Source organism: Meriones unguiculatus, chromosome 5, assembly GCF_030254825.1.
Source record: "Meriones unguiculatus strain TT.TT164.6M chromosome 5, Bangor_MerUng_6.1, whole genome shotgun sequence".
Lineage (NCBI taxonomy): Eukaryota > Metazoa > Chordata > Mammalia > Rodentia > Muridae > Meriones > Meriones unguiculatus.
Window position 1 is genome coordinate 112,536,221 of NC_083353.1, and position 12,776 is coordinate 112,548,996.

The 12,776-nt window shown below is 43.4% G+C and overlaps 1 protein-coding gene across 1 annotated transcript in view; it reads left to right on the top strand.

The window, feature by feature from the left end:
• The window catches only part of LOC110542668 (murinoglobulin-1-like), a 39,479-nt gene extending 27,303 nt beyond the window's left edge, over positions 1–12,176 (top strand). The window contains exons 21-36 of the mRNA XM_060384156.1: positions 53–174; positions 678–729; positions 2,656–2,739; positions 3,000–3,176; positions 3,378–3,465; positions 4,278–4,434; positions 4,678–4,752; positions 5,188–5,368; positions 6,073–6,296; positions 7,668–7,886; positions 8,046–8,173; positions 9,050–9,140; positions 9,337–9,405; positions 10,222–10,324; positions 11,669–11,710; positions 12,023–12,176. Coding sequence (XP_060240139.1) covers positions 53–174; positions 678–729; positions 2,656–2,739; positions 3,000–3,176; positions 3,378–3,465; positions 4,278–4,434; positions 4,678–4,752; positions 5,188–5,368; positions 6,073–6,296; positions 7,668–7,886; positions 8,046–8,173; positions 9,050–9,140; positions 9,337–9,405; positions 10,222–10,324; positions 11,669–11,710; positions 12,023–12,039 — 1,829 coding nt within the window. The 3' untranslated portion in view covers positions 12,040–12,176. The remainder of the gene's footprint in view (positions 1–52; positions 175–677; positions 730–2,655; positions 2,740–2,999; positions 3,177–3,377; positions 3,466–4,277; positions 4,435–4,677; positions 4,753–5,187; positions 5,369–6,072; positions 6,297–7,667; positions 7,887–8,045; positions 8,174–9,049; positions 9,141–9,336; positions 9,406–10,221; positions 10,325–11,668; positions 11,711–12,022) is intronic.
• Positions 12,177–12,776: the final 600 nt, after the last annotated feature.

A 12,776-nucleotide genomic window follows, 5' to 3' on the forward strand; every position in this document is an offset into this window, starting at 1 on the left:
ACGCTGAGTTCCTGGCACATCTGAGCTCGGCTCTGTGGACCATGTGTTTCAGGGAATGTGAATTTCTCTGTGACTGCAGAGGCGCTGCAGTCCCCAGAGCCCTGTGGTTCTGAGGTGGCCACAGTCCCTGAAACCAGGAGAAAGGACACAGTTGTCAAAGTCCTGATTGTTGAGGTGAGTAACCTCCTCGACTGACAGTGTGCTGAGTCCAGAAAATAAAGCAATGTTGACGATGCCTAGGTGAAAAATAAAAGATGATAACATGTGACCTAGAGATATTTCATGGCACGTGGCAAGCCCATGCTTTTCCATCAGCATGTGTTCTGTTTGTTTGTTTGTTTGTTTGTTTGTTTTTCCCTTTCTATTCTCTGAGCTGAAGCTTGGAGGATAGGCTATGCCAGTTTATCTTCTTAGAGCTATACCTCCTTCTTTCGATCTTATTATGCACCCTCTCTTTTCATTGTTATCTTTCCTTATTACTTTCTTTTTCACCTGTCATGTCCAAATTTAATATTTACACCATTCCTGAAAGGTGGAAAATTAAATTATCAAATTCCAGCCCATGACATCACAGGTAAAGAAACTGTCACTCAAAAAAAAAAAAAAATCTCCAGCATTTTTGTGTTTTCACACTCAGTAATTTCTCGTTTCTGAAACTTTGTGTCTTTCCATCCAAGCCTGAAGGAATTCAGGAGGAGCACACCTTCAGTTCCCTGCTCTGTGCATCAGGTGAGGAGCCCTCAAGACTGCAGTAAGAGAGTGACCTGAGTTGTCTACTTAGATTTCCTGCAATGTTCCTGTAAGAAAACCAAGATCCTATCTACCTTGTAGCCACTAAAAACGTAACAAAACTGAGTCTTAGAAATTATCAAGATTGACGCCTGCCTGATGTAGCTATCAAGAGTATAATCATAGTTCCACCTGGGACTTCAGAGTTCATTGTAGCCTTTTTTTTTAGAACACAGAAATCTTTGCATCTAGCCCATCTCAGTACTTAGAAACTTATAGGTAGGGAATAGCTAAGAAGAGGTCAAAATAAAAATTTTCTAAAAAAAAAAAAATTGGCAGGGGGAGTCGGGGTGGAAATATAAAAAATATCTTTGTAAGGCCAATCTTTGTATTGTTTTAGATCATAAATAAAAACAAAGATTTTTATGGCTGAATTAAATTATACATATAAACCTAGTTCATCATGATGTACACTTAGCTTAACACTTTTCTTTAATGGTTGTTTTTATGACTAGCTCTTTTATCCCTGCTCCTCATTGGAAGCTGACTCTCCCAAAGGAAATACAGCAACATATCATACAAGGCAAAAGGAAAGCTCACTGTCCCCTGTGAAGGACATGCATAAGAGCAGAGGCTGTCCACTCAAAATAATGACTGTGTTGCCAGGACCTCTATTAGTGTGTGGACATAGTGGCTGCTCAAAACATATTTGTCAAAAGGACGTTTTAAATGGAATAATGGTTTAATTTAACCTAAAACCCATTATTATATGAAAGTTAACAAAAGATGAAAGAAGGGAATTTCTCTGTAAAAGGGATAAATTAATGTAACAGTCACTAACACACTGGGTAGGAGAAAATTATCATACACTACTAAAATTCATTAAAAGTTTTCCATGAAAGAGAGAGCAAGAAGGGGGTCACTGGAGATTCTTGGGGAAAAGTGGCCAGGATAAGATAAAAATGCACTGTTCTTCCCACGGGTCAGTTCTGGTTCTCCTGATACTTACACTTCCACAAAGTACTCCATCCATCACCCTGCCACAGAAAAGCCATCCATGACAGCAGTGTAGCCATGATCAGTGAAACCTCCAAAGCCACTCAGGGTACTCAGGAAGAACAAAAGCTGGCTTGGGATTTATCCACCCCTCAATCTGACATACTGGAGTTCATGCACCGAGTGCGTCATTTCAGGTCTCCATGGGTGTGATAAAACACCAAAGCAGCGTGGTGAGGAGAGGTTTATTTCAGCTCTCCTGATCACAATCCGTCAGGAAGGGAAGACAGGACAGGAATCTCAGGATAGGAACTGAAGCAGACGCCGTGGAGGAAAGCAGCTTTCTGGCTTGCTCTCCCTGACTTGCTCAGTTTGCTTTCTTATATACCACAGGACCACCAGCTCAGATGAGGCACCACCCACCCTGGGCCAGGCCCTGCCACATCAATCATTACTAAAGGAAAATGCCCCAAGACTTACCTGCAGGCCAAGGTTATGGGGGCATTTTCGCAGCTGGGGGTCCCTGATTCCCTGAAAACACTAATATTTGTCAAAGTTCACACACACACATACACACACAAGCAGAATTTACCTAAACCAAAATTCAATGAATAAGCACATTTTCGTGTGTTTGTTAAATTAACTGAATAGACGTTGATAGAAGCAGAGGCACACAGATCACAGAGACTCAGACTTTCATTTTGGACAGATGCTTTGCTTCAAAACAATGGGTGATAAAGGGGAGACAATTGACCCTGACAAGCTGGCAGTTCCAGGAAATGTGGATATGTGATATTTACATCAAGATCATTTGTCTAGGGAGGCGAGTATTGAAAGCTTAAGGCAAGGTTCTAATTCAAATGGCCATAGGGGACTCTGGAAATGCAGAGAACAGAAATGATTATCTCCCCTTTTTCCTTTCTTATTAAGATGCTGGGCTATCTGAAAAATTGTCCCTGGTGCTCCCACCAACAGTAGTGAACGATTCAGCCAGAGCCCATTTCTCTGTGCTGGGTGAGTCAGTCCATCCCTGGAGGACTTGGGACAGCAGTCACTACCACTGTCCACCCCACCATGATTCCAAATGCAGCTTCTGAACTATTACCCTTGACCTCTACCATGCTTCTTTGGTCTCTATCCCCTCAATATCCACTGCTTTCCCCCAGGACCCCTCACCCTTGAAACTCTTTCACATCATAGAAGCAATTCTATTGAAGGTGTTATTTTTTTCCTGAAGATAATGGCTATTCTGATGTCACTTCTCTCACCTCCAGGTGATATCCTGAGTTCAGCCATTAAAAACACCCAGAATCTTCTCCACATGCCCTATGGCTGTGGGGAGCAGAACATGGTCCTTTTTGCTCCTAACATCTACGTACTGAAATATCTGATTGAAACTCAGCAGCTGACTCAGAAAATCAAGGAAAAAGCCATTGACTACCTCAATGCTGGTCAGTAAGGCTAACAAACAACAGTTCTTTCTTGTAAATGTTCTCTCTAGAATTGGGCTTAGCATTGGAGGGGGAAGCTGAGCAGGGTTTCCGGGAAATCCTTTAAGACACAGGTATGAGGGTCTCTGGCTTTAGACTTCAATCCTGCTGTTCTCTGATGCATTTATTTCTTTAAAACACACCCAAATCCTTCTATTCCAGGTTATCAGAGGGAGCTGAACTACAAACACAAGGATGGCTCCTACAGTGCCTTCGGGGATCGAAATGGCCGGAGTCAAGGGAACACTTGGTAAGAAGAGTCCACTGTGTGCCAGGCCTTGTTCAATCCTTGGCCCTCATGGCAGCTATACATGCAACTTATTTCATGGAAGCATAACTGATACCTTGGCCTGAGAGGGAAATGTTTGACATAGCACAAAGCATGTATTGCAGAACTGAGACTGTCTCAAGCCTCATCTGCTTTGACTCTGAATCTTGTGTTTTACTGAATTCAATCCACTGATGCTTTCATTTCTCACAAAGATCTTTCATCAGTAAATGCCTGGCTACATATTGCTGAGCTTCAAAAGATGCTCATAACTGAGCCTTGAAAAGCTGTTGACATTCTTTATGTGACCTTGCTTTACATAGGAATGCATTATTGAGAAGGGACACACAGACAGAAAGCAAACAGGTGACAAAGGAAATAGAGACTGGTGGAAACAGGAAGTAAGCCAAGGAGATGGACATCATTTTTGAGGCAGATAATGTGTAGCTGCGGTTGTAGGAGAGGAAAACATTCTTCTCAAGAAAAGAAATTTATTAGCAAGTGGAAAAAGCCACTTAAGATGAGGGTCCAGGCATATTAGAAAAACACAAGAGGGAGCAAGATAGAAGAAATGGGGAAGAAACCAGGAAGCCCCAGGAACCACACTGTGCTGTGTGCACATTCAAGGGAACCAGGAATGGAAGACTGCTTTGCCGTACCTGAGACATTGCCCAGGGTCATGCACTCAGAGACCCTTAGACCGATTAGCACATGTGTGGACACCTGCAAACCCACATATGAGGGTACTGCCTCCCAGCAAAAGCTTCATCTCCCCACTCTCCCTCCCCCACCAGGCTCACAGCCTTTGTGCTCAAGTCTTTTGCCCAAGCTCGAGCCTTCATCTACATCGATGCAGCACACTTAACCCACACCTTCACCTGGCTCTCCCAGCAGCAGCAGGACAATGGCTGTTTCAGGAGCTCCGGATCACTGTTCAACAATGCCATGAAGGTGATCCATTCTGAACATGATAAACATGTTGACCTACTAGCACCTGAGAGTCAGCTCGTAATAATTACCACAGGAATGCGTCTCTAGATTTGGAACGTACTTTTTAATAAGGGGATATGAATGAGAAATAATGAATGAGAACTTCCTTTGAATAAAGTGGACTGGCCATGAGTGCGGGGGGGGGGGGCATTGGGTGGACTGCTGGCTGAATATTTGGCCTTTTTCCCTCCATTTTGTTTGCAGGGGGGAGTAGACGATGAAGTGACCCTCGCTGCCTACATAACCATTGCCCTTCTGGAGAGTTCATTCCCAGCTACAGTAGGTGCCAAGCTGCTTCCCCAGCTTCCCAAACTGCTGCAAAGCTGTGGCTTGCTACCCTCTCTGGACCACATGGCAGCTCTCTGTTTTCACAATGCTTTGTATTTGTCAGATTCCATTAGTGAGCGTCCTGGTACTCAATGAAACCTGGATATTTTTCAAAATTCAACTCGAAAACACAGGCTCTGATACTGTCTCTATTAGTCTGTATTTTAAATGGAACGTAGTTTATGAAAGGAATGGCTCCCCAAAGACAAAAGAGATTGATTGATAATCAATGACAAGTAGAATATAGAAGAGAGGGAGGAAGAGAGGACAAGGGAGGGAAGAGGAAGGATTGATTTGAAAAACACAAATGCCTATAAGCTCTGTGTATGTCCCAGGACCTGCTAGAACCCTTTTCACTTAGTTCATGTTTCATTGTTCTGCCAACAGCATCCTGTTGTCTCCAAAGCCCTGAGCTGCTTAGAGTCATCCTGGAAGACAGCAGAACAAAATGGAAGGAATAACTCTGTGTACACCAAGGCCCTGCTGGCCTATGCTTTCACTCTGGCAGGGAACCAGCAGAAGAGAAATGAAATCCTGGAATCACTTGATAAGGAAGCTATAAAGGAAGGTAAGAATGTGTGTTGTCGTGTTTGTCTCCATCCTGTTCTAGTGAAGGGAAGTAGGGGATTATAAGGAGTGTGGAAATAGTATTACAAGTTAGTCCCATCCCAATGGCACACTGACAGTTCTCCTTGGACTGACCCATTAAGAAATCAGCCTTTCTTCTATACAAAAGCCTTCTCTTTAGTGTTTTCTAAGAGTGGGACCAAAATCAACAATGGACACAGCTGCAGCAAAGGTAAACATAGTGGAGACTTAACTTTTTCTCTCTGATGCACATATACCAGGAAGAGGAGAGCAAAGGCTAGGAAGAACACAAAAAGAAAATAGGCTTCAGGATTTTGCTACTTCATTTGCAACTTTGAAACCAACAGGAAACTTTTCTAAGCCTTTTGGACTGAACACTGAACAAGCCATGTTTTGTTGGGTGTGAAGGAGTTAATGTCTGCTATTGTCTCCTCACCAACTCTGAGACCACACCTTTGAGGATGTAATTTAGTTAAGATCCTTTAAATTTCTGTTCATGGTCTTTCTCAGTCACAACCCATCTGACCAACTGCAGACTTTTACTGAGAAGTACAAATTCTGGGGATTTTGTAATGAAAATATTTAAAACCTACTACAACCTTTTTCATTTCCTTCTCTCTAATGTAGACATATTCATGTACTGACTACTCATACTTTTAATTATTTCTCTATTTTCACCCCAAGGTAACTCTGTCCACTGGGAAAGACCCAAGAAACCCAGGAAAGCAGGGATGTCTCTGTACGAACCCCAGGCTCCCTCTGCTGAAGTGGAGATGAACGCCTATGTCCTCCTCGCTCTCCTCTCTGCTCAGCCAGCACCAACCCCTCAGGACCTGGCTGTGGCAGTGAGAATCGTGAAGTGGCTCACAAAGCAGCAGAATGCCTATGGCGGCTTCTCCTCCACTCAGGTCAGTAACTTTCCTTCAGAGTTCCCTTGCAGTTAGAGGATTTGACAAGAGATGCTGGAACAGTGAAAAAATGAAACAGGAAGAGGAGAAGAAAACAAGGAAGTGTTACTCTTGGGTATGCTGACTCTGTAGGAAGTGAAGGATCATACATTCTATAATAAATGGTCCTAGGTCTGGTGCCCAGCCACAGGAGTTCTCTTCATGCCATAGTGAAATAGGCCTAGGTTCCTCTGAACTTCCAACGCAGACTCAAGACTCAATATAAAGCAACAGCGAAAGTCCTGGAGGTTCCAGAATCCTAGACACAATTCTCTCCCCCTAGAATAGCACGTGGAGTACCTAGGAGATGTTCTTTGTCCAAAATCACAAATTTATTGCCCTGGTGCCCTTACGTACAGTTGTTTCCTTCTCTTGGCAGACTCTCCTAATCTTATGTATGGATACATTGCCCTCAGGTTTACTCCAAGTCCAAGCTCCCCTGATTTCTTCTTGATACTAGAAACAATCAAGACTGTAAACCATTTGTTTTATCATCTGGTCAATATAACTGGTCAATATTCCCTCTCTACAAAAAAATGTTACCACAATATCAGTAATTAATGCTCTGGAAATTCTGGCATATCATGCAGAACTAATCTCCAGAGAAGTTTAGAGACATGTTTATTTCTCTCTAAAGGAGACATAAAATGTTCAAAGGGAAACCATCCATGACACTAGGATCCCTGAAATTGCAATCCAATCCTTTCAGTCTAATTTCCTTTACTGTCCACATTGTGATCCTAAAGCCCTCACTGCCTGTTTCTGCTCCCTCTTTGGGGTCTGTAGTCAGGCAGCATCTGGAGCTGTCTTGGATGAGGAAGGATCCTGGGGGAGAGAGCCTCTCTGGAGTATGCCACCAAGGAGCAAGGCAGCCAAGGACAACACTAGCTCACAGCGTTTTCTATTTGATAAGAGAGTCATGACCAGCACTCAGCCATGGTCTTGGTGTCTCTTGATTCCTCCCCAAGTGCAGAGGAAAGTTTGGGGATGAGAGCAAGAATGTGATTTTGTGAGAAGATGGTGGCACCACCATGGGAATCAGGGACAAAGGGAAAGAAACAGTAAATGCTGGGAGGAAAATCTAATTTGTGTTTCTATTTTCCACTGGCTGGGGGGAGTTTGCATAAGCCAGGGCACTCTCTGTGGGAGACAATTCATGTGAATGTTTTGATTTTCCAATATATCCTGGATTAAAGCCTGAAATAAAGACTAGAGATCAAATAATTAGAGTCAAAACATCATGACACTTTTTCACAGCTGAAATGAACATTGGGAAGAGCTCAAGCCCTTCCCAACTGAAGCTAAACTGAATGTTTTCTTCATCCCTCTCAGGACACTGTGGTGGCCCTCCATGCTTTGTCCAAGTATGGAGCAATTACTTTCTCCAGAAGTCAGAAAACTCCTTTGGTGACCATCCAATCTTCAGGGACGTTTTCCCAAAAGTTCCAAGTAGAGGACAGTAACCGCCTGTTACTGCAGCAGGTCCCTTTACCTGACCTTCCTGGGGACTATGAAATCAGTGTGACAGGAGAAGGATGTGTGTATGCTCAGGTAAGGTTCTGGGCAAGTTGTGGGTGTGCGGTGTGAGCCTCCTCCCCAGAAGGGGAAGTCTCGCATAGTCTACCTGCACATGTGAGGCTCAAATCGGGAGAAATGAATCCAAGGGCCCAGTGCCATGGAGGTAAAAGATTTCTGCTCACTACCTCCCAGACGACGCTGAAATACAACGTGCACTGGGAGAAGCAGCAGTCTGCATTTGCTCTCCGGGTGCAGACAGTACCTCTAACTTGTGATAACCCCGAAGGCCACAACAGCTTCCAGATCTCACTGGAAATCAGGTATGAGCCTCTGTCTCTGTTTATGTCTCCTTCAGCGCTGTCTTCCTAGAACACTTCACAGAGTGGGTTCAGAGGTACCTGAAATGAGTCTCTTCATCAAGAGTTTGCTTTGTCTGTAAAACAAACAAAAATACTTGACTTCAGCAAAGTGATCAATGAAGAATTGTAGAATTATAATTTCTAGTTAGCCTGCTTTAGGATTCCTTTCTTGCCCCTCTCATAATAAAATATACGTTATTATTTTTCATGAAGCCTTCACACAGGTTATTCTTCTTCAAACAAAGAAAAAGCCTTTCTGGTCTTCTAAAATTTTATTTTTCTACAAGAATAAGTTTTTAAAAAAGATATTCAGTTCTTCTGGCATTCATCACAATCTTTGTGTCAAATATAACAAGCAATAGGGTCCAACTGCAAAAACCAAAGGGATCTTGGATGCAAAGAAGACATCCTGAGTGTACCCTATCACCTCGTTTCACCTCAGTGTGTGCGTGTGTCCCTGTGCATGTGTGTATACATGTGTGCATGTGTCCCTGTGCATGTGGTCTGTGCGTGTGCACACACATATGTATATGACACAGGAGAGTCCTCAGGTTCCATAACTACTTGTTTTGAGATTAGCTCTCTTACTGGCCTGGGGCCTGCTACCCAGACTCTGCTGGCTGGCCAGCAAGCCTTAGGGTCCACCTCTTTTTAATGCACTCTCCAGATGATACTGTCATGCAGTCTATTTTCACAACTATTTCTATGACAGTAAAGGCCACGTGTTTTAAGGTATGGAAAAGCCATGCAGGCTGGTTCAGGATTACTGCTAGACCTCAAAAAAGGGCAAGATTCAACCTATTAAAATTGCTCCTTCTGTAACTCTTTGGTCTGCAGTTACACCGGGAGCCGTCCAGCCTCCAACATGGTGATTGCTGATGTGAAGATGATATCTGGTTTCATTCCATTGAAGCCCACAGTGAAGAAGGTGAGCAGACACCACATGTTTGGATACTCTGTGTCCTCAGACTAAGTATGTTTTCATTCTTACTGGAAAAGAAATTTTTGCAATTCATTTAAGTGAATTTGTGACATCTCCTTTTTATCACCCTCAATCCCACCGTTCATGCACCTCTTTCACCCCCGAGGCCTTTGATAACACTGATGTTTTCTCTCATCTTCAGCTTGAACGGTCCGAGCACGTGAGCAGAACAGAAGTGAGCAACACCAATGTCCTGTTATATCTGGATCAGGTGATGATCCTTCCTGCCTCCCTAGACACATCTGGGTTTAAGTCCTTGGTCTGTGTAGGTCAGGGGAGGGTCCTTCCTGCCTCCCTAGACATGCCTGAGTGGACAGTCTTTCTTGGTGCATCTATGTATGGGTAACATATGGCAGGAACAAAGCAATTCTAAAGGAAGTCTTCTGGAAAGCCAACCTCCCTCTGTTCATACTGGATGATGTTTGGAATTCTTTTTCTTTGGCTTGGAGACATGACTCAGCAGGTAGGAGTACTTACTGCTCTTGCAGAAGGCCAGAGTTTAGTTCCCAGGACCCAGGCAACTCACAACTGCTTGGGACTCTAGATCCAGGGAATCTGATGCCCTCTTCTGGTCTCCACCAGTATGGACACCCTATACACCCCTCACATCATCATCATCATCGTCATTATAATTAATAATAATAGTAATACAAATGTTTAAATTCTCATTCCTCATTGCTGGCTTTCCTGGAACTTGCCATAATGTCCCAAGTCATCAAGTCAAAGTGCTTAACTCTCACAATGGAGAAAGTGAACTATCACATATTAAGGAGGAATATGGACTTTTGGAAAAGTTTAATAGACTAGGAAAGTTTCATATTCTCCCTGGAGCCTTGCACTTCAGTTCCTCCGGTCCCTACTCTAAAATCTGTATCACCATCCATGTATGTGGCATCAGGGAACACGGGGACGGTGAGGTTAAATGGATCCAACCCATAACTGTATTTTAAACACCAAGGACTGAGTCCTGCTGAGGAAAAACATTGTCCACCTCCGTGAGTCTGGATCATTAGTCTCTCTTTCCCAGGTCACCAATCAGACCCTGGCCTTCTCCTTCATCATTCAACAAGACATCCCAGTGAAAAACCTACAGCCTGCCATTGTGAAAGTCTATGACTACTATGAGACAGGTGAGCAATTTGATTGGTTTTCCTTTTTCCTTTTTATTCCTTTGTTTTCTTGTTTGTTTAGTTGGTTGGTTTTTCATTGGGGGTGTTTGTTTGTTTGTTTGTTTTCATGGTTTCTCACTATGCAGCTCAGTGTGGCCCCAAAATCTTAAATGTCCTGACTCAGCCCCCTCAAATGTTGATATTAGGGGCACATACCATCACAGCCAGTATTAAAAACAATTGTTTCTCAGACAGTGACATACATGTAGACCAGACTAGCTAAGTCAGTTCTTGATAAAAGAATATGAGTATAATAAATGTTTACAAAATTTCAAACTATTCAGCCACTGATTCCTACCTGTTTGTCCAAACAGTCATGTGGGACCAAACATGTCCAAATAAACCAAGGACCAAATGTTTTACCAAAAAGTGTCTGTGGGCTGAAAGACACACAAATATTCACATGAGTATAGCAATGCAAAGATGAACAATTACACAAATAATTATGGTAGGAATAAAAAGATGAGAAAGAATTGTAGCCTAAGAGGTTGATAATGCTCAAAGAAACTGAGAAGACAGAGATAGAAAATTAAGTGTTGTGTTTTTTTGTTTTTTTGTTTTGTTTTGTTTTGTTTTTTCTGTTGAGGTAAGAGATATATGCCAAATGATTCAGACTAGCAGAATTCAAGAAATATTGAAGGGCTGGGTGGTGACAGCACAAGCCTTCAATCCCAGCAATTGGGGGCAGAGGCAGATGAATCTCTGTGAGTTCAAGAACAGCCTGGTAAACAGAGGGAGTCCTAGGTCAGCCAGGGTTACACAGAGAAACCAGATCTCAAGAAAGGGAGAGAGAGAGAGAGAGAGAGAGAGAGAGAGAGAGAGAGAGAGAGAGAGAAAGGGATTTGGACGGGTACAGCTCTACAAGGATCACTGCTACTCCTCTGCTCAAACCCTATAGATAAGCACACTTTGATTTTCTCCACAGGGTAAATGATTCTGGTGTTGCACTATTGTTCACTTATTGCACAACAGGCACGCACAGCAGCTGTGGAGGTCAGAGGACAATTTGGGGAAAGGGTTCTCTCCTTCTGCAATGTTAATCCTGGAGAGTGAACTCAATACAGTCATCAGACATGGCTCAAGCACCTTTCCGCACTGAGCCATTTATGGTGGCCCAGGATAAAATGGTGGTTGAGGGGAGAAACTCCTTTGCTTGGTTTGTCTGATGTCCACAGAGAGATGACTTTTCAGCAATCATCCGTGTCTTGAACAAGAAAAGTCCTCAGTCCTAACTCATCAGCTGCCCTCCACAGAATCCTCGCTCTTCAAACTCTCATTCTCTCGTTTTTCTCCCCTGTCTTCCAGATGAAGCAGCCTTCGCTGAATACAGCATGCCCTGCGGCACAGGTGAGCACCTGGCACTCCTTGCCACAGCCCACCTCTGACCTCCTTCCCTTCACAACTACCCAGAACTTTGGTTAGATGTGCTCAGACCCCACCACTGTGTGAAAACGCAGAGATGTACACCTCTGGATCAGTGAGCTGACCCTGAAAGATCCTTGTAACTCCCTTACCAAGTATATCGCAGCTTAGGGTAAAAAATCTGATAGATCCCATGTCCCCCATGGACAGTTTGCTTTCCTGCTGAAAACCCTGCAGTCCCCACCCACTTAGAGTATATTCACCCTGTGTGTTTCTTTCCTCTCTCCACATACACAGAGAAACCAAATTTTTGAAACTTGTCACTCATTGAAACTTGGACAAGGCATTGCTGGAATCTCCAAACCCAGGAACCTTCAAGATGGTGATTTTCCTTTGTCTCTGCGATATAAATACTGAACAACCTTGGTAAATAAACACATAGTTCAAAGTGTCTCTGTCTTTAATTCTTTCTTCACTTGATCCAAACTTCCTCCATGCTCCTTCAGGGCCTTGCACTATTCTCCACATTTGCAATGAACAGAAATGACCTTCCAGCTGAAGAACACATACTGTAAAAATGTGAGCACTTTCCAGCTGCTTTAATAATACACACCTCAGAACATGAAGGTGACACAAAGGCAACCTTACTTACCTCCATAAGAGAAACACGATGGGTGCCTCAGTGAAACAGGACCATAGTGCAAGCAAGAAATGGTGATTCAGGCCTGCAGGCAGAGCATTTCTGGAGGAGAGTTGCAAATTGAAGAGCAACCTAGGCTCCTCCGCAAGTACCAGATGAGCCTGGGCTTCACAGCAAAAGCCTGTCAAAAAAAAAAAAATAACAAGAGGCAGGGATCGCAGCTTGATGGTAAAATATTTGACCATTTTCAAGTCTGTGGTTTCAGTTACTTTCTAACAAAGCAGGAAAGGGGGGATATAAAGCATTCAGGTTGAAACAGCTTTTTCAAAGGAAAAGAGAGGCCCTTAGTGCCAGGAAAATGGCTATCTGATGGACTGGAGTTCCACTGTGGTCTGAATGCAAAATGTCCCA